Source organism: Vombatus ursinus, unplaced genomic scaffold, assembly GCF_900497805.2.
Source record: "Vombatus ursinus unplaced genomic scaffold, bare-nosed wombat genome assembly UNPS02014165.1, whole genome shotgun sequence".
Classification (NCBI taxonomy): domain Eukaryota; kingdom Metazoa; phylum Chordata; class Mammalia; order Diprotodontia; family Vombatidae; genus Vombatus; species Vombatus ursinus.
This window is the reverse complement of record NW_020953943.1, coordinates 111,825-133,036: the sequence shown is the minus strand read 5'-3', so window position 1 is coordinate 133,036 and position 21,212 is coordinate 111,825. Positions and strand designations below refer to the sequence as shown.

At 54.1% G+C, this 21,212-nt stretch overlaps 2 protein-coding genes across 3 annotated transcripts; one reads left to right on the top strand and one right to left on the bottom strand.

Moving 5' to 3' along the window:
* Positions 1-506: 506 nt before the first annotated feature.
* Positions 507-2,940, bottom strand: KCNA7 (potassium voltage-gated channel subfamily A member 7). Its single transcript, XM_027859348.1, has 2 exons — positions 2,404-2,940; positions 507-1,564 (listed from the first exon to the last, which is right to left on the bottom strand). Exons 1-2 carry the CDS (start codon positions 2,938-2,940, stop codon positions 776-778), a joined length of 1,326 nt encoding a protein of 441 aa, XP_027715149.1. The 3' UTR covers positions 507-775.
* Positions 2,941-10,639: 7,699 nt separating this feature from the next.
* On the top strand, positions 10,640-20,298 carry SNRNP70 (small nuclear ribonucleoprotein U1 subunit 70). 2 transcript variants are annotated; one of them, XM_027859350.1, is made up of 10 exons: positions 10,640-10,692; positions 11,581-11,746; positions 13,695-13,757; positions 14,244-14,298; positions 14,568-14,632; positions 14,921-14,983; positions 15,061-15,142; positions 18,251-18,352; positions 18,525-18,612; positions 18,747-20,298. In XM_027859350.1, exons 2-10 carry the CDS (start codon positions 11,600-11,602, stop codon positions 19,363-19,365), a joined length of 1,284 nt encoding a protein of 427 aa, XP_027715151.1. In that variant the 5' UTR covers positions 10,640-10,692; positions 11,581-11,599; the 3' UTR covers positions 19,366-20,298. The 2 variants fall into 2 exon arrangements, with proteins under 2 accessions (XP_027715151.1, XP_027715150.1); XM_027859349.1 differs by having other exon boundaries at positions 18,732-20,298.
* Positions 20,299-21,212: the final 914 nt, after the last annotated feature.

The following is a 21,212-nucleotide window of genomic DNA, read 5'->3' as shown; positions in this document are numbered from 1 at the left end:
ATGGGCTTCCTTGTGAGGTAGTGAGTTTCCCACCTCTGAAAGTCTTCAAGCAGAGGCTGGATGAAAACTTTTTTTTTTTTTGGATGGTATAGAGGAAATTTCTGGTCAGATACAAGTTAGATGAGATGCTTTCTGAGGTCTCCTTAAGCTCTGAAGTTGGATGATAACCCAACTCAACCCAACATGACTACCAGGTCCTCAGAGACTCATATGAGACAACAACCAGAAGCCAATCAGAGCCTAACAAAACCCAACATAACCACAAGCTCCAGAACCTCAGAGACTCATGCAATGCAAAAAAAGCACAAGGCCCCAAACACACAGGGCACATGACCAGAAGCACCACAGAGACTCACACGACCAGGAGGCCCCCAGACTCAGATGATCCAAACACTTAGCCAATCACAAATCCCTATCGCCTTAAGATTCACTGGATTCACCATAACTGTACCTGTTTCATTCACATAGCCCCCACAGATATTCACATATCCCAATAGGACTCAATCTCAACTTGAAAGAAACCGACATGATTTAATAGAATTCAATGAAACTCAGTGAGTCCCCTTGGGACTCTTAGAATCCATGGGCCAGTACAAAACAACTTCAGAGGTCCTGCTGGACTTGCCACTGATGGATTGCTGAAATGTATGGGAAAATTCAGGATCCAGGTCCCAACACCCATGCCACCTAACAACCCAGCTCTAGTCCAATACTCTTGTATTTTCACATTCCTTCCCACCACACTGATTTCCTTTCCCACCCTGGACTGGACCCCTCACACCTCTGTGACCAAGTGCTTCCCACTGCCCCCAACTAGCCCATTAGCCTTGCCCTCAGGGGTCTCAGGAGGGCAGCAGGGCTGTGTAGCCACATGTCGGTATCTCCCAGTGTCTTCTCCCTCTGTTTCCCGGTGGTAGAAATAGCTGAAGTTGGAGACAATGACAGGCACAGGCAGGGATATGGTGAGGACACCAGCAATGGCACAGAGGGAGCCCACGATCTTGCCACCCACTGTGGCAGGTGCCATGTCCCCATAGCCCACGGTTGTCATGGTCACCACAGCCCACCAGAAAGAAGCAGGGATGCTGGTGAAGCCTGAATCAGGGGGCCCATCGACCTCAGCAAAGTAAACCGCACTGGAGAAGAGGACGACCCCAATGAAGAGGAAGAAAATGAGCAGGCCCAGCTCCCGCATTGATGCCCGAAGTGTCTGGCCCAGGATCTGTAAGCCCTTAGAGTGGCGGGACAGCTTGAAGATGCGGAAAACTCGGACCAGGCGGATGACCCGCAGAATGGCCAGGGACATGGCGGGCTGACCCACACCCCGCTGCCGGGCCAGCTCTGTGCCCAGGGCCACAAAGTAGGGCAGGATGGCCACAAAGTCAATAAGGTTCATGACATTCTTGAAGAAGGCCGTCTTGCTTGGACTGGCACCCAGACGCACCAGGAGCTCGAAGGAGAACCAGCAGATGCAAAGAGTCTCCACCAGGAAGAAAGGGTCATCGAATGAGGCCCTTGGAGGTGGAGTCACTGACTGGGAGCCATTGGACCGCATTGATGGGAGCTGTGGGACAGAACAGGTCAGTCAGAAGGTGGGAGCCCACAGTATCGGCCCAAGGTCAAGTCTCCAGTCTGCCTACAGAGGGTACAGACACCTAGGTCCCTGGGTTAGTGAAGGCTAAGGGGAAAGGATGCCAGAGGCCCTCAGGAGTTGGGGGTTGAAAGCTAGATGCCGGGGTTAGAGAGATCCTGAGGAAATGACCTGAGTCTGCATTGGGAAAAATTCCAAGGGGTTTCAAGGACTTCCCCCCAGAAACAAGGCTAATTCCATTCCCCTACCCGAACTTGGAGACTGAGGATGGAGACACTGAGTCTGTATGTCTCTTCCTCTTCCACTGTCTGTTTCTGGCAGAGATTTCCTCTTCCTTCAATTCCCCGCCCCCCCCCCCCCCCCTGGCCCCCCCCTCCCCCCCCATCCCCCAGCCCATTCTGTCCCCTGCCCCCCCCATTTCCCAGCCTCATCTGATCTCCTCTTACCCGTTGATGCCCTCTGATTCTCTGCACTCCTACTTCTCTCTATTCTTTCCTAGCTACCTTTTTCCTCATTTCTGCCCTCTCTCAGTCCCCTCTGCCCCCTGACCTCTTCTACCCCATTGACTCTCTCTGCCTTTTCCCAGCCTCTACTCCCTGACCCCCTCTGACCTCCTCCAGTCCCCTCTGCCCCGCCTAGGTCCCTCTGCCATTTCTCAGTCCCGTCGACCCGCTTGCTTCCCCTCTCCTCCTCTGACGCAATTCCCCAGTTCCTTCTAGCCCACTCTGCCCTTCCCGACCCCGCCCTCGGCCCCTCCTGCGGCCCCTGGGCCCCTCTAATTGCCTTCCTCGACCTCTGTCTCCCCAGCTCACCGGCCCCGAGGCAGCCCCGGGCTGGCCGTCGCGTTCGTCTCGGAAGTCGGGTAGGGTCTCCAGGCAGAAGACAACGATGGAGACAAGGATGACGAGCACGGAGACGACGGCCACAATGCGGGCTGCGGCTGAGCTCTCGGGGAACTCGAAGAGCAGCCAGAGCTGGCGCGCGAAGGGCCGCCGGGGCAGCCGGCGCTCCGGCTCGGCTGCGAAGCCCTCGTCCTCGCGGAGCTTGGCGAGCGCGTCGGCGCCCAGCTCGTAGAAGGCCACCTCGTCCAGAAAGACGTCCAGGGGTACGTGTGCCGGCCGCCGCAGGCGCCCGCCCGACTGGTAGTAGTGGAGGATGGCGTCGAAGCTGGGCCGGTGGCGGTCCAGGAAGAACTCGCCGCGGGTCGGGTCGTAGAAGGCGCGCCGGCGGCCCGGGTCGCCCAGCAGAGTGTCCGGGTAGCGACTCAGGGTCCGAGCGCGCGTTTCGAAGCGTAACCCCGCCACATTGAGCACCAGCCGCTCGCAGCAGCCGCACGGGTCAGCCTCCATGGCCCCCGAGGGCTGGCCGCCCAGCCAGGGAGCGCGCAGAGGACGGGCACCGACGCCGCAGCCAGCCAGCCCGGTGTCCGATTCCCCGCGCCGGTATAAATAGACACCGTAGGCCACCGTAGGGGTGGGGGCAGCTGGCCGGGGTCTGGGGGCGACCCGGGGCGCCCTCTGCTGGGAGGGGGGGGACCGGCCACCGGCTCGAGGACCCATCCTCCGCCCCCTCCGCGCCTTTCCGCGGGGCCAGCTCGAGTAGTCAGAGCTTACCCGTCTTTTCATCTCAGTCCAGGGCCGTCTGTCGTTCTCCCTTGAAGGTTCACTGACCTGTTTCATGCAGTCCAGGCTGTATCTTTCTTTCCAGGTTGCGGTCACTCCCAAGCATCATTTGTTTCTTTGGCTCTGTCTGTCTCTGGGGTCTGTCTTTAGCTCTCTGGTTTCAGTCTGTCTCTGAGAGAGTCTGTAACTCTCGTTTTCTGCGGATCTTAATGTCCCTCCCTGGCTCTGTGCCCCTTTCCGACTGTGTAGTCTTGGGTCCTTTTGTCTCTTCCCCGGGCTCTGTTTCTCAGAGTGGCTGTCTCTGGATCCTTTGGTCCCTCCAGACGTCTCTGTCACTGTCTTTCTGGGTGTCTCCCATTCTGTCACTCTAAAGGGCAACTAAGTTACTCTTTGTGAAAAGTTCATCTGTCCCTAGTTTTGTCTGTCACTCTGAGTCTCTTTTTTTCTGGGTCTTTCTGTCACCAAGACTATCCTCTGGATCTGTCTGTAGGCTTCTGCCCGTAATCTCTCTCAGTCTCTCACATTCTGAGCAAACTTTCTTTGTCAAGCAAACTCCCACCTACTGCGTGGAATTCCAAGTCACCAGCTGCAGGGATCTCAAGCTCCCCCTTCCTTTACTGCCCTCCCTGAAACTCAGTCCCCATCCACTTCAGCACTACCCTCCCAAGCGACGAGGCTGCTCTTTTCTGTCGCCATCACGCCTTTCCTTCAATGCAGACCTCTTCCTCTCACACTACTTCCAGTTTTCTTATTCCTTATCGGCCCCTTCCCCTTTCCCTCCCTCCAGCCCTATACACCACCTACAATCCAGTAATCCTGGCCAGCTCCTCACTCTGGCCATTTTCTACATCCATGTATCCCCCATGCCTGAAGCATAATCCCTGCTAAGTTCTGCCTCCTCCCTGACATCCTTCAAGTCTCAGCTAAAACCCCACCTTAGACAGGAAGTTAGAAACTGGGAGTTGTCAAGAGATGATCAGGAACCAAGGCATTCCAGAACAGTCATGTAGTTGTGAACTGGTCAACTGTAAGGTTGAGATTTTGAAGCAAGGAAAATAGGGCCAGAGCAAGGGTGGTGGAGCTGGAGAAGACCGAGGCATAGAGAGGCTCAGGGTGTGTTTTGGGGATTGAGGAGAGATGCACCCTGACCTCCTTAATCTTATGAGACTACTCCCAGTTCATCCTGCATAGATTTTGTTTGTACATCCTTGTTTGCAAGTCCACTATTAGACTGTCAATAACTCCAGAGCAGGGGCCTGCCTTGCTTGGTAACTTCACCACTTAGCGTAGTGCCTGGCACATAGTACGTGCTTAATAAATGCTAGTTGACTGACTGACATGGAGAAGACCCCACATCATGAGCCATTCATTTCACTGTTGGTGCTGGACTGTTTCCATTCATTTCACTGTTGCATCTCTCCCCAATCCCCAAAACACACCCTGAGCCTCTCCATGCCTCGGTCTTCTCCAGCTCCACCACCCTTGCTCTGGCCCTATTTTCCTTGCTTCAAAATCTCAACCTTACAGTTGACCAGTTCACAACTACATGTCTGTTCTGGAATGCCTTGGTTCCTGATCATCTCTTGACAATTCCCAGTTTCTAACTTCCTGTGCATTCACCTTCTCCACTACTACACACTGGCTATGGAGAGAGGAAGGAAATCACACCATGGTGCTGCCTGCATCTGCTATTGATGTACATAATTTATATAATTTCAACTGGCAGACCTATCTCTCACTGGGTCTCTCTCTTCTTCTTCTTCTTCTTTGTTTTCCTGCTCCTTCTCCTCCTCCTCCCCCCCCCCCTTTCCCTCCCTTATATGGGTCTGTTTGTCTCTCTTTGACTCTATCTTGGTCTCACTCTGAGCCTGTATATGTCATTTTGCAAACATTCTCTCTCTGGGTCTGTTTTTCTGTCATTCTCCAGATCTGTTTGTCCTCCTCGGTCTAACTGCCTCCTTCTTTGAGTCTATCTTAATATATAGAGTTTATTTTTCCTGGATCTCTGTCCCTGTCATTCTCTGGCTCTGTTTGTGTGTCCTTTCTGGGTCTCTCTAACTCTCTTAGTTTACTGGGGTTCAACTTTCCAGGTCGTCTTTCTGTCTTTGGGTGCCTCTTTGAGCCTATCTGTGTCTGTCTCTGTTTGGGTCTTTGCGTGTCCATCTGGGTCTATATGGCTGTCATTTCTGCAGTCCAATATTTGCTCTTCTAGAAGTCTCTCTGCCCTTCTCTGGATCTGTCTCTTAGTCTCTGCCTGGTCTTGTCTATCCTATTGTGTGTTCCTCTCTGAGCCTTTCCATCCTTACCAGAGGCATCTAAGTGGTTCAGTGGATTGAACATTAGGTCTGAAGCCAGGAAGATCTGAGTTCAAATCCAGTCTCAGACACTTCCCAGCTGCGTGACCCTGGGCAAGTAATTTAATTTCTGTCTTTCTCAGTTTCTTCGGCTATAAAATGGCGCTAATAATAGCATCTACCCCCGACCCAAGTGTTGTGGGGATCAAAATAGATATTATCGTAAAGTGCTTAGCATGGTGCCTGGTACCCAATAGATATTCAATGCTTTCCTTCCTTCCTTCCCTGTCCCTGTGTCTGTCTGCCTATCCTTCATTATGTCTATTCCTGTGTCCCTTTCTAGTATTGTCTTTGTATCTTTCTCTAGATCAGCCTGCCTGTCCTTCTCTGTGTCTGTCCTTGTGGCCCTATTTGGGGCTATATCTGTGTCTCTCTCTGAGTCTATGTATTTTTCTGAAATTGTATTTGTATCTCTCTCTACATCAGGCTTTCTGTCCCTCTCCTTCTGCCTCATGTCCTTCCCTAGATCCTTCAGTGTGTTTCCTTCTGGGCCTTTCGGGTGTGCTTTTCTCTGGCCCTGGTCCAGACCCTGCATCCCTTCCTAGCTCTTTCTGCTTGTCTTTCTGGGTCAGTATGTCTAACATTTGCTGAGTAAGTCATTCCTTGGGTCTTTCTGCGTGTCCCTGTCCGGGCTTGTTCCTATGTGCTTCTCTATATAAGTATACTATGGGGCTGACACATTTAGATGGAAGTTGTCCTGGAAAAGGTTGTTTTTTCTGGAGGGGTTAGTGGATTGCAAGCATGATGTGAGTCAGCTGGGTGGCAGTGATAAAAGATCCTTGTGATCTTGGGTTTCCTTAAGACAGTTGTATAGGAAGGTGATAGTCCCACTGTCCTTTGTCCTTGTCAGACCTCATCTTGAGTACTGGGTTCAGTCCTGGGTACTGTGGTTTAACAAGGACATGGATAAGCAAGGAGAGGGTACAGAGGAGGGTAACCAGGATGGTGAGCTGATATACATTGAGTCTAACATAAGCACTGGTTGAAGTAATTCAGGATGTTGAATCCAGAGAAGATTCAGCTGGTATATGGTATTTGAATTACTCTTCAAATGTGGGCTGTTATGTCCAACAAGGACAGGACTTACTCTGTCTGGTCCTTGAGGGCAGAAGCAGGAGCAATGGCGAGATGTTCCAAAGAGGCAAATTTAGACTTCATATCAGGAAATCCATTCCAACAGTTTGAGCTGTAAGTAGAATGGGCAGCCTCAAAAGGCCATGGGTCCTCCTTGGAGGTCTGTGAACAGAAGTTTGGCTGCCAACCTCATCCAAAAGAATGGCCTTTTCTCAAACCTCATCTTCCTTGACTTCTCTGCTATTCAGCCTCCTGACACTGCTCTTCCCTGGTTCTCCTACCTGATGACTCCTCAATTTCTTTTGCTGAATCTTCATCCAGGAGATGGCCCCTTGTCTTCCACAGGGCTCTTTTCTCTTCCTGCTTTATACTATTCCACTTGGACACTTCATCAGATCCCATAGATTCAGTTATCATCTTTATGCTGATGATTCTCAAATCGACTTTTTCAGTCCTAACTTATCTGCTGACCTCCAGTCTCCCAGCTCCACCTGCCACTTGAACATCTCAAACCGGAAGTCCTGGAGACACCTTACACTCAATATGTCCCAAATGGAATTCATTATGTCCCATTCCCTCAACCTTCTCCTCTTCCTAACTCCTCTAGAACTGTCCAGGTACCACCATCCTCCCAGTCACCAGGCTTTCAGCCTTGGTATCATCCTCAATTCCTTAACCTTGATGTCTCCCCCCATAATCAGTCGGTTGCCATGTTCTGTCAATTTTACCTTCACAACCTCTCTGGTATGTACATGCCTCCTTCCCACGAACATTGCCACCACTGTGGTGTAGGCCCTCAGCCCCTTATATGTGGACTCTTTTTTAAAAATATTTTATTTTTTCCTCCAATTACATGTAAACATATTTTAAACATTTGTTTTAAAATTTTGAGTTCCAAATTCTTTCTCTGTCCCTCCTCCCATTGAGAAGGCAAATAATTTAATATAGGTCATACACGTGCAGTCATGCAAAACCTGTTTCCATGTTAGTCATGTTGTAGAAGACTACACAGACCAAAGCAAAAGAAAACAAGAAAAATAAAGAAAGTTATGAAAAAGCATGCTTTGATATGCATTCAGACTCCATCAGTTCTTTCTCTGCAGGTGGGTAGCATTTTTCATCCTAAGTCCTTCGGAATTGTCTTGGATCATTTTATTGCTGAGAATAGTTAAGGCATTCACAGTTGATCATCATACAATATTGCTGTTACTGTGTACAATATTCTCCTGGTCTTGCTCATTTCACTTTGCATCAGTGCATGTAAGTCTTTCTAGGTTCTTTGAGAGCATCCTGCTCATCATTTCTATAGCACAATTGTATTCCATCAGAATCACATACAACAACTTGTTCAGTCATTTCCCAATTGATGGACATCCCCTCAATGTCCAATTCTTTGCCACCACTAAAAGAGCTGCTATTCACATTTTATACCTGGCCTCTTGAAATAGCATGTTGGTTGGTCTTTCTACTTCAAATCTCTCTGCACTGCAGTCCTAAAAAGCACAGGTTTGACCATGTCACCTGCCTAATACGCAAACTCCTATGGTTTGCTATTACTTCTAGGATCAACTATAAAATCTTCTGGTTAGTGTTTAAAGCCCTTCAGAAACACCCTCCCTCAATTTTTCCAGTCACTTACACCTTACATCATCCCTCCCCACTCTTTGATCCAGTAAAACCAGCCTCCTTGCTGTGTTCTAATAAGACACTCTATCCCTGCCCCCACCCCCCAACTTCAGGCATTTTCATCGGCTCCCCTTTCTTGGCTTCCGTAAGAAGCCTTTCCTATTCCCTAATTCTATTGACTTTCCTCTGTTCGCCGTCTGCAATATATTGTATATGTATTGTTTGTACATAACTGTTTGCATGCTGTCTCCCCTTTTAGACTGTGAGATCTTTGAGAGCAGGGACTTCTTTTTAAATCTTTCTTTTTATACCCAGCTTTTAGCACAGTGCCTGGCACATAGTAGAGGCAGCTAGGTGGCAAAGTGGATTGACTGCTGGGCCTAGAGTGAGACTCCTCTTTCTGAGTTCCAATCTGGCCTCAGACGCTTACTACCCGTGCGACCCTGGGCAAGACGCTTAGCTGTGTTTGCCTCATCTCCTTTCTTTGTAAAAGGAACTGGAGTAGGAAAGGGCACTGCAGTATCTTTGCAAGAAAACCCCAAACGGGGTCATGAAGAATCGGACATGACTGAAAAATGACTGAATAAGAACTGGCAAATAGCAAACCCTTGATAGTTATTGACTGAGTGAACCCAGGCATCATTTAACTTCCCTGTGCCTCAGTTTCCTCATTTGTAAAACTGGGGCAATAGCACCTACCTCACAGGATTGTTGTGATCAAGTGAGTTAACACGTGTAAAATGCTTTGCAAATGTAACAGTGTTATATAAACGTTAGATGTTATTATTATCATCATTATTCAGTCTTTGGATTCTGAACACTTAACACAAAAGGAGGTTACGAAATGCAATTGTTTAATAAACGTGTAAGGGTGGGGGTCGCAACTACCATTTGGTGCAAGTAACATTTGGTACTGTAAGGGAAGAAGCCTTCAGCCTGCCTTCCCCATATAGGGCTGCCATGTAGTCCTGTAATTACAGGTCTGCCCCAGGATTTGTTCTTTGCTTTTAGGTGAAGGGAGAACAAGTCATACCATATCTAGACACGAACTTGGTCAGGTCCATGTTATATCAGAATTGTGCCAAGAGTGAGCCCCCTCTCCCCAGAGACCAAGGTGGGACTGGGCAGAGTGTGCCCCTGAGGTATTTTGGGGGGCCAAGGTTTGTTCTTGCTTTAACTTTAAAATAAACATCTCTTTGTGAAAGTGAAAAAAAAAGGGAAGATCCTATTGGTCTTTGTTGTCTTGTCCAGGTGAGAACACATCTGGATTGAATCAGACAACCTAACTGGGCACGAATAGAACTCGTAAACTCCTGGAGTTAGTCAAAGCCCACGTGTGAAGGACTGAGTCGTCACGCCTCAGGAAGTTGGATAAAGAGAAGAAGCCGTCTCTGAGCGAGGTTGGCTTTTCGAATCCGGAGCCCTTGAGACATAGGAAGGCAGATCAGCTGTGCCGGGGCCCTTGGATCATCAGAGGATGCAGGCCTGGGGAAGTCCCAAGAACAAGGCGGCTCTCTGCTCAGGTGCCTGTCTCCCCCAGGCCACACACTATCCGGAAACGACGGGACAAGGTGGGGTCTGGGGCTCCCTGGAGCTAGAGATGAAGGGCAGGCCAGCCTCTAGAGACCCAGGCCCTAGGAATGGTGCTGGTTAGCGGCTCGGAGCGGGCACGAACTCTCTAAAGCCCCGGAGGAGGGCGCCCTTATGGTATCACAGGCTGCACGTATTCTTCAATTTCTTCATTGCGGAGTGGTTCTTGGCGCCGCCCTGCGGATCACGTGACGCCACTTTCTTTTTGTAAAGCGGGGCTGGCCCGTAATGGAGGAGTATGTCACATGGAGGATTCTTTTCTTGGCGTAAGGACACTTAGAGATGGGCGGAACGGTGTGATTGGTTCAGCTCGCGGAAGGCGGAGGTTGATCGAGAACTAAAGAGGGAGGAGAAAGCAACAGGCGCACGCGCTCTGACAACATTGGCCAGGACCGGGAAGAGGAGGGAGCGGAGGACGATGAGCGCGTGCGCGTTGGACTCTTGTCGGGCCGCCCGCCCCTCGGGGCGGTTCTGCGCGTGCGCAGTGGCTCGCGGGCGCGCAAGGATCTCGGCGTGGCCCCGCCTCCCGCCGGCCCGCGCTCGCGCCGAGTTCTCACGAGACCCGCCTCCCCGGGTCGGTGCGTCTCTCGCCGCCTGGCCGTGCGGGTCTCCGTGTGAGCCGAGACCGGACGGACGGAGTGACTGAGTGACGGAGCGAGCGCCCCGGAGTCCACAGCGACGCCGGCCCCGCCGCCGCCGCCCCCGGCCTTGGCCCCGGCGCGCCACGAGGCCCCCGAGCTCCAGGACGACGACGAGCCGCTGCCGCTCCTGCTGCCGTCGCCCGCCCCGGGAGCCCCGCCCGGCCGAGGGGGCCGCCGCCGCCGCCGCGCGGCCGGTGAGTGCCGTGGGAGCGCCAGGCCCGGCCGGGGCCCGGTGGCTACCCACAACCCCCTGCGCCCGCCGGTACACCCCCTCTTACCCATAACTCCCTGCGCCCGCAGGGGACCCCCCCCCTCCCCGCTACCCACACCTCTCTGCGGCGGCCTATACCCCCCCTTTACCCATAAGTCCCTGCGCCCGCCGGACCCCGCTAGCTACCCACACTTCCCTGCGCCAGCCGATACAACACCCCCTCCTTTATCCACAATGCCCTACGACTGTCGGGGACCCTTCCCTGTCACCTCTAACTCCCTGAAGCCTCCAGGACCTTTCTCCTGTACCCACAGTGCATTGCGCCCGTCGGGACACCTGCCCCCATAACCTCAACTCCTCTTCCTTGCCAAGACCCCTGTTACCCGCATATCTCTGCGCCCGCCAACCCCCTCCCCCAGGACAATGCCCTGCACCCCACGAGACATCCCCCTTTTACTCGTACTGATCTGCGCTTGCTGGGATCCCTGATTATCTGCATCCCGAGTACTCCCCCCCCACTTCCCAGAAGCTCCTGCAAGAGCTGGACACGGGAGAGGGGCATCCCCTCCATTACCGACAGCCCTTTGCGGCAGCCCCTGCCCCTCCTTTCACCCTGATTGCAGTTGTTACCCACATTGGGCCTCCCCAGAGTTCCTGCTTCTGGAAAATCCCAGTATTGTGGGGTGGAGGGGTCCCTCTAGGCAGCAGGTGGGGGGAAGATTGTCATTGAGGGTCCCCTGCACATCTCTGAGTCCCCCCGTGCCATGGGGATCTTTCCTATCCTAGTGCTCAGGGACCACCAGGGAAGGGGGATGGAGGGCAGGTGCCTTTATTCCTCAGACTTGTGACAGGCTTCTGCTCTGTACTGTAGACCCTGTACACCCGGCATCATGACGCAGTTCTTGCCTCCCAATCTCCTGGCCCTCTTTGCTCCTCGAGACCCAATCCCCTACTTACCCCCCCTGGAAAAGCTGCCTCATGAGAAACACCACAATCAGCCCTACTGTGGCATCGCCCCCTACATCCGGGAGTTTGAGGTGAGTAAACACCATCCCCCCCACCCCAGGACCAGGGAGGGGTACATGAGCCTAGGGCAGTGTCAGGAATCCCCAGCCAAGGGCCCAGGGACAACAAGGGGTCTAGGCTTCCTTGTGGGGTTTTCCCCCTCTGGAATGAGTCCTGTGCTTGGGGAAAAAAAGAAACCAACATAACTGTGTAGGGAGTTGATGTCTAGCATCGGTAGAGTCAGATCACTTGTTTACTTCTGAAGAATTCAGCTCAGCTGTCCCATTCCACCTCTGTGGTGTTTGGCAGGCTGCTTGTTTTAACTTCTCTGGGTTCTTCATTTGTGGAGTAAGGAGGCTCGGCTTTAAACGTGAGATCCTCTGTGATTGCTGAGCCCCCGTTGGTAGTGATATTTGAAAGATTTGAGGAAATGCCGCAAGTTCATGCCAAGGAGTTTTGTAGGACTAGTGAAGGGCAGAGGATGGCATCTGAGAGCTAGGTGCCAAGGGGACTGACTTTTGTTCACAGCTCTGAAATGTGATCAGAGGGATGGTTAGGAAACATCTGGGACCACTGGCTTAGCTTGCTTTTGTCAAGGACAGACCGCCAAACGCCCTTTTCTCTTAGTTACAGCATTAATAGTGTGGTGGTTCGGAGAATGCTATGGCTGTAGTTCACTTAGATTTCATCAAAGTGTTTGATGAGAGTCTCTTCTGTTATTCTCCTGGAAAATACGGCAAGAGGTGGTCTTGAAATGAATGCACCAGCCCCCAGAGGTAGTTGAGAGGAATTCTTTTTGATCTTGGAAGGAGGCCTGAAGTAGGAGCCCCTTGGAGAGTGCTCCTAGCGTCTTCACCAGTGAGGGGTTCCTGTCATATTGTAGTGCATCGCTAACTGTATTTACAGGTGACAAAGAGCTAGGGGGTAAGGAACACATCAGGAGAAGGAATGAAGGACCAGAAGCATTTTGATGGGCTAGGGTGTTGGGCTGGCTAAAATAAGATGAAGTGTCATGGGGACAAGCACCAGGTTTCGAATTGGCTTTCAGATGCGCAAGCTGTGAGGGAAATGTTGTGGAAAACACCACTTGGGTGGTGTGAGGTACCGTAGGTCCCCACCCCCACCCCCAGTGTGGCGTGGTGGCCAAGTTTTGGGCCCTGGTAGGAGGCCCCGGGTCAGCCATTGAGTCAGGTGATTCAGGTTGCCTTGTCCTCAGTCCAAGTTTGTGCTCAGGGAGGATGTTCCTCCTTGAGAAGTGAAGATTCAGGGACATGGTGGGTTTCTTTAGGAATGTGGGCTCCCGTCCTCATGCAGAAGGAAATGCGTTGTTGGTGTTCAAAGGGCAGAACCCCAAGAACTGGGTCAAAACAAAAGTGAGGCCTCTGGAGGCTCACCAGGGGATGGTTAGTGGACCCCACTTAAAGCAGAGGCTGAAGAGCTGCTTGGATGCTGTTGTCACGGGCATCCTGATTGCCGAGATCCCTTCCTAATAGTCACTAGGATTTCTGATGCACTCTAGGATTTGCACACTGCTTTGCAAAATTAACTCATTTGATCTTCAAAACAACTGAGGGAGGTGGGTGGTCTTATTCCTGTTTGACAGATGAAGAAACAAGGCAGGAAGAGGTTAAGTGACTTGCCCAGGGTCATACAGCTGGTGTCTGATGCCAGACTTGAATTTACATTTTCTTGACTCCAGGTCTAGCCGTCTTCCACTAGGATGCTCCGTGATTGAAAGTAGAGGGTAGAATGTTAAAGCTGGTAGGAACCTTAGAATACTAGTCTGGCAGGCTTGCTTCACAGCTGAGCAAAGTGGGGGCAAGAGAGGTAAAGCGAGGTGAGTGGTGCTAAGCCACCACACACATACACTCAGGGAAGGGTGTTTGGGAATAGGGTGGTAACAAAGGGAACTTCCTCAGTAAATCTTTGTGGTGTCTCAATTTAGGCCTGCTACCTCTTGACCCCTTTTGTTGTCCTCAGGACCCCCGTGATGCCCCTCCTCCAACCCGAGCAGAGACGAGGGAGGAGAGGATGGAAAGAAAGGTATGTGACTGTTTGAACCTGGCGGGTAGCAGAAAGAGGAAGGAAGGAAGGAAACACAGGTTCTTCCTCCTGGAAGAGGGCCCCTTGTGGGGCCTCAGAGGGAAAGGTTGGGGTCTGTGTGAGGCAGAGGTCACGCCCAGCTGGGGGCCAGAAAAGGCTTCTGGGTCGGTCTTGGAGCCGAGCCGAGCCAAGCGAGGCCTTAGAGAATGGACAGCAGAGGAGGAAGGTCTGTGTTAAGGGGCCAGCTGGAGGAGGGAGGCTCACACCAGATGATGGAGTCTTGATGGGAGGGGGGGCATCAGGGATCTTCGGGGTCAAAAGAAGAGCTTTAGAAGAGGGCAGGTTTAAAGAAGACCACCGAGAGATCCAGGATGAGGAGGAAAGAGGAGACATCTGGCAGGGGACCAAGGGCCGAGGCGTGGCCCTGCTGCTGAGAGGACACCAGGTCATCCCCCTCCATGCCTGTTTCTTTTTCCCTTCCCACAGAGGCGGGAAAAGATTGAGCGGCGACAGCAGGAGGTGGAGACAGAGCTGAAAATGTGTACGTCAAAAGTCCCTGGCTCTTGGCCCCCCCATCCTCCAGTGTTCGCTCCTTTCTCTCGTCCGTGCCCACCCTGTCACATCATGCAGGATCCTGCTTCTCGTTGGGCCCTCGGGCTGGGGCGAAGCCTTCTCCTCAGCTCCGGCCGCTGACGTTTGACCCAAACAAAACCCAAAGCGCATCCTTCAGGAATCTATTTTCTGTCCCAGTCCCGTTCTCCTCTGTCATTCTCGGCCTGCACTCTAATGCTCTCTCTTTCTGCCTCACAGGGGACCCTCACAATGACCCCAATGCTCAGGGCGATGCTTTCAAAACTCTATTTGTGGCCCGAGTGGTGAGTGCCAACCTCTCCTACTTGTTGACAGGTGGGCGGGCAACGGATGGCCGGCTGGGTCTGGAATCGGGAGGACCTGACAGTTCTGGCTCCGTGGCCCGGGCAAGGCACTACGCTCCTTGCCTGCCTTAGTTTTTTCATCTGTAACATGGGATAATTACAGCACTAGAGACTGGAAATACTTTACACGTAAATGCTGCCTGTTCTTCTTCTTGTCGGGGCCATGGGAGTGTGGGGAAAGAAGCGAGTACGCTTTGGTGGCGCGGCCTAACTTTTTGTCTTTCGTAGAACTATGACACGACAGAATCGAAACTCCGGAGAGAGTTCGAGGTGTATGGTCCCATCAAGAGGGTGAGTGGCCTGTGAGTGGGGGCTGGGGTGTGGGCTTCTAGCAGGGCGCTGACCCTCGTCGCCACTCGTGTGTGCAGATCCACATGGTCTACAGCAAGCGGTCAGGGAAGCCCCGGGGCTACGCCTTCATCGAGTACGAGCACGAACGGGACATGCACTGTGAGTGTCTCCCTCCTTGTCACCTCCTTCCCGTCCCTGCCCTTCCGTACCCCCCTCACTTCCTCACATCAACACTCATTCCTTATTTTTCCTCTGTCTCTTATATATCTTTTTTTATATATATTTTAAAAAAACCAAAACTCCCCTCAACGTGTGTGTGTGTGCGCCCGGGGGGCCGGGAGAGGTAAGTGCCACACGTTGACTCTCAGAGGGATGGAGGTAGCCCGGTGGCGGGACTGGGTGAAGGCCGGAGGGGAGGGGAGGGGGCTCGGCTGGGGGGCCGGAGGGGCTTTGGGGGCCGGGCTTGGAGCCCTGGCCTGCCTTGCCTTCTCTGCCTCACCTCCCTGTGGCCTTGGCGGGGAGCCCTCGGTCGCCCCCCCCCCTCCCCCCCCCCCCCCCCCCCCCTCCCCTGCCCCCCAGCAGGGATGCCTTGGGTGGGCGGGGGCCACGCTCAGTGGCCGTGTCTCTGGGTTTTGTCTGTGTCTCCTCGATTTCGGCCTGACGTGGTTTAAAAGCCCCCAAAGGGAGATTTGTCCTGTGGGGGTGGTGGTGAGGGGGTGTGGCGTGTGGAGGGGCCGGCGTATTAATTATATGTTCTTATTATTGTCACTGCAGCCACCACGCAGCTGGCTTGCAGCTGATGCTAACGCTCCCCTTACAACATCTCATTTTATGGTTGGTATAAGGGTTTGTATCATGGGTAAGATCACTCGCCACAGCACACCAGCCTAGCTTAGTCAGGCAGCTTAGGAACAGAAAGGCCCCCCTCCCTGGCCCCCTCCTCTGACCCCATTCCCCAGCCCCCTGAACTCCTGGCCCCACTCCCCCCTCCCCCTGGCCTCCAGTTGCCCAATTGTTGGGCAGGGGCAGAGGAGGCTGGAGGAGGGGGGGGGAGCAGGGAAAAGGCAAACTTCCCATGGAAGGGCCTTGGGGGAAGGGCCTTCTTACCCTTCCCCTCCCTCTTTCATCCTCTCCAGGCTCCTGCTCTGCCTCTCTGGAGGTCAGGAGGCAGGGTGAGCCAGGGCAGTGTTTCCAAGCATCTCTCCTGCTAGGGGCTGGGCCTATGCCAACCTCACAGGCTCTAGAGATGCTGTTTTTAGGGGTGGTGGGAATGGCTGTCTGGGAGTGAGGCAGGCTACTGCCCCCTCCCTGCCCAGGAAGAACAGAGGTCGTGGGTCTAGGGGGCTTCTTTTGGGGTACAGGCTGAGCCTTCCCTTGCTGCCCCACTCCCTCCTGGGCCTAGGGCCTTGGGTGCATAGCATTCTGCCCCTGCACGGAATTGGGGGGAGGCCAACAGGTCAGTTGTGTTGTGACCTTCAATTCAACTCCTGTCCCCTTGTGGAATTTGAGAGAGCGAGAGAGAGAGAGAGAGAGAGACAGATGCTGAGTAAATGGCATAGATACACATCTCCCTTTGTTTTCGCTGTCTCCCCTGGTCTGGGCTTTTCTGGGTTCTTGTGCGCTGAGCTAGACTTGGGTCCTTGGGGCTTCTGAGGAGAGGATGTCCTGAGTTCCTGCTCCGTCCCTAGTCGGGGGCCAGGTGTCCCTTTCTTCTCCCCAGAGCCATGTTAGCCACTGTCTAGATCCTTTTTTCCCCTCCCCCCTTCCTAGCACCCTAGTTTGGGGGGGCCTTGTGCTAATATCCTGTGTAGGAGACAGACTGCCTGGTTTTGTTGTGATTTTGGGGGTAGAGATGGGGCTTGGCAAGTTTTTGAAGTCCAGTCTCCGGGCCTTTTGCTCTGGATGACTTTCTAAAATTCCTCCCTGCTCCCCTCAGAAATTCTCCCTCTCTAGCGAGTCACCCTCGGGGCCATCCCTGCCTCCCCCTGTCTCCAGGTGGTGAGGTGTGCTTGACATACTCATAGCTGACACTGCTTCTCTGCCCCCCATTCCACCCTTGTAGCATAGCTGCCCTGGTGGGTGGGGGGTGGCAAGGGGGGACCATGCGCGCGCTAAGGGTGCAGGTAAGCATGGGGGCTCCAGGTAAGCTGCCCTGTGTCCCCCCCCCGGGAAGCCTCCTCCTCGCCAGGCCCCTCAGGAGGACCGAGCCCCCCCCATCCCGCTCGGTTTGGTCGGACACTCGCAAAGCCGGCATTGGTAAATTGCACCTTTTCTCTTCCTCTGTTGTTATTTTTGGGGGTTGGGGGGTGGGGGAGGGGTAGGGAAGCTAGTGGGGGGTGGGTGGCTGGCTGGTCAGGGAGGGACCAGAATGGGGCACCTTGGAGCTGCCCTTTCCCCATGCCGCTTGTGGCAGCAGATGCCCACTTGGAAGGGAGTGGTGAGGTTTGGGAGCCAGAAACCTGGTTCCATGCCAGGGGGTGGGATTGTTAAGAGGCTTGAGGGCCACCAGGTAAGGCAGGGTGGAATCGCATCCATCGCACGTCTTCCCCTCCCACCTCCCATCTGGGAGGGGCCCAGACCAGGGCCCCCTCAGTCCCCAGAGCCCATAGCTCTCCTCTTTGGCCCCAGCTGCCTTTCCACGCTCTGGACTTCCTCCCCTCCTCTTCTCACTGTTGGCTCTGGTCTCTGTTCCCTCCTGACAGACTGATTGCTGTAACTGGGGGAAAAGGAGGGGCGGTGCTGAGCTGGGCATCTCGCCCTTGCTGCCTGCTGCAGGTTGCATGTCAGGGACCTGTCTCTGTGGCTCGGGCGGGCCCAGTCGTGGCCTCGGCCCCCATCCCCGAAGAGACCAGCACTCATTTAACTTTTTTTCCTTTGCAGCAGCGTTTCTTGGCAGGGCCGGGAGGGGGCTGCTCCGTCGTGGGGATAGGGGGAGATGGGCAGGGGATGGGCACACTTGCCCCCACCCCGGTGAGGATTGGGGGTGGGTGGAAGGAAGGGGATCCGATGGAGCAGGCCCTTCCACCCCAGGGATTGGGGGCTGGGTGGATGGAGATGTCTGGCTGTCAAGTTGCCTGGCTCGCTGGTAGGCGTGTGTTTTGTGTGTGTGTGTGTGTGTGCGTGTGCGTGTGTATGTGTGTGCGTGTGTGTGTGTGCGTGCGCGCCTTGGTTGGGGAGGACAGAAGGGATGCCAGGGTCTCAGGCCTGGTCCTGATAAGAGGCTCCCCTCCCCCCGGGGACCCGTCTCTGCCCCCTCCTCTGTTACAGCGGCTTACAAACATGCAGACGGCAAGAAGATCGATGGTAGGCGGGTGCTGGTTGATGTGGAGAGAGGCCGTACCGTGAAGGGCTGGAGGCCTCGCAGGCTTGGTGAGTGGGCAGGCTTCCTCAGGCCACGGGGTTGTCAGCGTTGGGGCTGTGCCTCTCCCGTACGCCTTCTGTCTGGGTGGGTGGCCGTGGGTCGGTCCCCGGGCACTGTGGTCTGTGCTGTTCTTCCCCGAGTCATGCCCTCATGTGCGTGTGCGCACGTCTGTCTCCTCAGGGGGCGGCCTTGGGGGCACCAGGCGAGGGGGGGCCGATGTCAACATCCGGCACTCGGGCCGCGACGATACTTCGCGTTACGATGAGAGGTGAGGGAGTTTTTGAGCTGGCGGAGCCTGGCTTTCCTTGTGAGCGTCCACATCTTCTTCTTTGGGGCCCTGGGAAAGGAGTGACCGTTCTTAGGCTCGTTTCTGCTTTGTCTCTCTTGGCCTTGTCCTCCAAGGGACCGGGACCGGGAACGTGAGCGGGAGCGCCGCGAGCGAAGCCGCGAGCGAGACAAGGAGCGGGACCGTCGGCGTTCGAGGTCCCGGGACCGGCGACGGCGCTCCAGAAGCCGGGAGAAGGAGGAGCGGAGACGCTCGCGAGAGAGAAGTAAGGACAAGGACCGCGAGCGGAAGCGCCGCAGCAGTCGCAGTCGAGAGCGGGCTCGGAGAGAGCGCGAGCGCAAGGAGGAGCCTCGGGGCGGGGAGGGCCCTGAGCCCCCCGAGGCGGGCGATGCGCCCCCTGATGATGGCCCCCTGGGGGAGCCTGGCCCCGATGGACCCGATGCCCCGGAGGAGAAGGGCCGGGATCGGGACCGCGACCGACGCCGCAGCCACCGGGGGGAGAGGGAGCGGCGGCGGGACCGGGATAGAGATCGCGAGCACAAGCGAGGTGACCGGGGTGAAAGGCGGGACGAGGCCCCCCGTGGTGGGGGTGGCGGCGGCGGTGGCGGCGGCGGTCAGGACAACGGGCTCGAAGGGCTCGGGGCTGATGGGCGGGACCTCTATCTGGAGGCCGATGCTGGCGACGGCTATCTGGCTCCCGAGAATGGCTACCTGATGGAGCCGGCGCCAGAGTGAGCGAGACAGACAGCGGTGACCACCATCCCTCCCCCCAAAGAAAAATTTACAAAAGACCACCACCCCTTTCTCTCCCAATCACGTGAATGTGTGTCTGCCCCTGTCCCCCCCAAGGCATCCTCTGTCCAGACCCTTCTGATTATTCAATAAAATGGATTTCCTGCGGAGGTTGCTCGGGTGGTATTTTGGAGGAGCTCTTTTCCCCCATCTGACCCTTGGGCACAAGCCTGGACTGTGACTCAGAGGCCTCGGCTTGGAGTCTTCGCGTAGGATCTTGGTCAGATCTCCAAGTCATTCAGCTTGTGTGGGTTGGTAACAGGAGCAGGATGAGGTGAGGCCCTGCTCCCCGAGGGCTCTTCTGGCTCGCCCGAGCCGGGCTGGGTGGGGTGGGGGGCATGGCGACTGTGCTGCCACCTCCTGGACCTGGACGGGGTGGCGGGGACTTAGCTTCAGAACGATTCATGTGAAAAGGGAATCTTCAGAAAGGGGAAGAGGAGGGGAGGAAGTTGGAAAAGACAATGGTCTTCACTTAGATTAAAGGGATTGTTGCTGAACATTTAGAAAAGGAAGCAGGGCGTGCCAGACCAGCTTCCTTCAGTTGTTTGGGGGTTTTTTGTTTTTGTTTTTTTGTTTGTTTTAATAGATGGCAAGTCTGGGGAATGCTATTGATGTAGCCTAAGTATTAGCTAGGAAAACAGAGTGTTTGTCAGTCACGCAGTAAGTCCTTGTGACAAGATGGGGAAGCAAGGACTGGATGATGGTAGAATTCAATCCGTTTAGAGATGGTTTTATGGCAGAGCTCAGCAAACCAGTCACCAGTAGTTTGATGTCAATGTGGGAGGTCTCCAGTGTGATGCCCCTGGGATCTGTATGTGGCCTTGTGCTGTTTAATATTTTTTTAAATAAAATTTTATTGATATGTTTGGTTTTTAACATTGCCTAAATTTCTCCTTGTATCCCCTGCACCCCCCGTCCCCTCGAGAGCTTTCTCATGCAACAACGAATGTACACAATCAGCAAAACCTAGCTATCCATTAAAGAAATGTGAAGATACAAGTAATATTCCACACCTTCTTCCAGAAGTGTCTTCTTATATCTCTTTGGGGCCATGCTCGTTCTTTGTAGTTGTGCAACATACGTGTTCAGCTCAACGTTTTTATCAATGACTTGCACGAGGCGGAAAAAGCATTCTTATCCAGTTATCAAATGGCGCCAAGCTGGAAAGGGATGGCTTCACATGTTGAGTGGGACTACCTTGGGATAGCCAAGGAATCCTGCCTAATTCTGGGATTCGTTAAGGGTCTGGAATGAGGAAGACAGAAATAACCCTGACATCTCTGGTTCGGGCATCTGGTGTGTTGTGTTTGTTTCTGGTCCCCGTGGTGGAAGAAGGACTGTGAAAAAAAAGTTGAGCCAAGTGGCAGGAAAGGGGCTTAAGACGGGGCCAGCTGAGGAATTGCTTTCATTCCCTGAGGGCAAATCTGGGAGCAGTGGGCGTGAGGTGGCCTCCCCTCCTGGTCACTGAGGACCTTCCAGCTCTGAAGTCATGTCTGACCTGAGGGGAGGTCACTCTTGATGGGCACACTGGAAGTCAGTGTGTCATGGTGGGTGGGGTGGAATGTGGCATCCCAAAGAGCTAGAGAATGGGAAGAGTCTGAGAGGGAGACCAGACCTTGGGTGTTCTCCAGCCCAGCCCCTCTATAGATGGCTTCACCTAGTGGCTAGAGGACCACTGGTTGCATGTCACAGGGGGTTCTTTCTCAGGGGTTAGGCTAGACTCTCAGATCTCTTTTTAGGCAAGCCTCTGGGAACAATTCCTCACACCCTTGGTCTTCCCCCCACCGTGG

What these genes read in the sequence shown, in the direction of transcription:
- KCNA7 (XM_027859348.1), bottom strand. Translation starts at nt 2,940, where the DNA reads ATGGAGGCTGACCCGTGCGGCTGCTGCGAGCGGCTGGTGCTCAATGTG. An exon ending in CCGGGGCTGCCTCGGGGCCG is followed by an intron (nt 1,565 to 2,403) that starts GTGAGCTGGGGA and finishes TCTGTCCCACAG; the next exon opens with CTCCCATCAATGCGGTCCAA.
- SNRNP70 (XM_027859349.1), top strand. Translation starts at nt 11,600, where the DNA reads ATGACGCAGTTCTTGCCTCCCAATCTCCTGGCCCTCTTTGCTCCTCGA. An exon ending in TGTATGGTCCCATCAAGAGG is followed by an intron (nt 14,984 to 15,060) that starts GTGAGTGGCCTG and finishes TCGTGTGTGCAG; the next exon opens with ATCCACATGGTCTACAGCAA. An exon ending in CTGGAGGCCTCGCAGGCTTG is followed by an intron (nt 18,353 to 18,524) that starts GTGAGTGGGCAG and finishes CTGTCTCCTCAG; the next exon opens with GGGGCGGCCTTGGGGGCACC.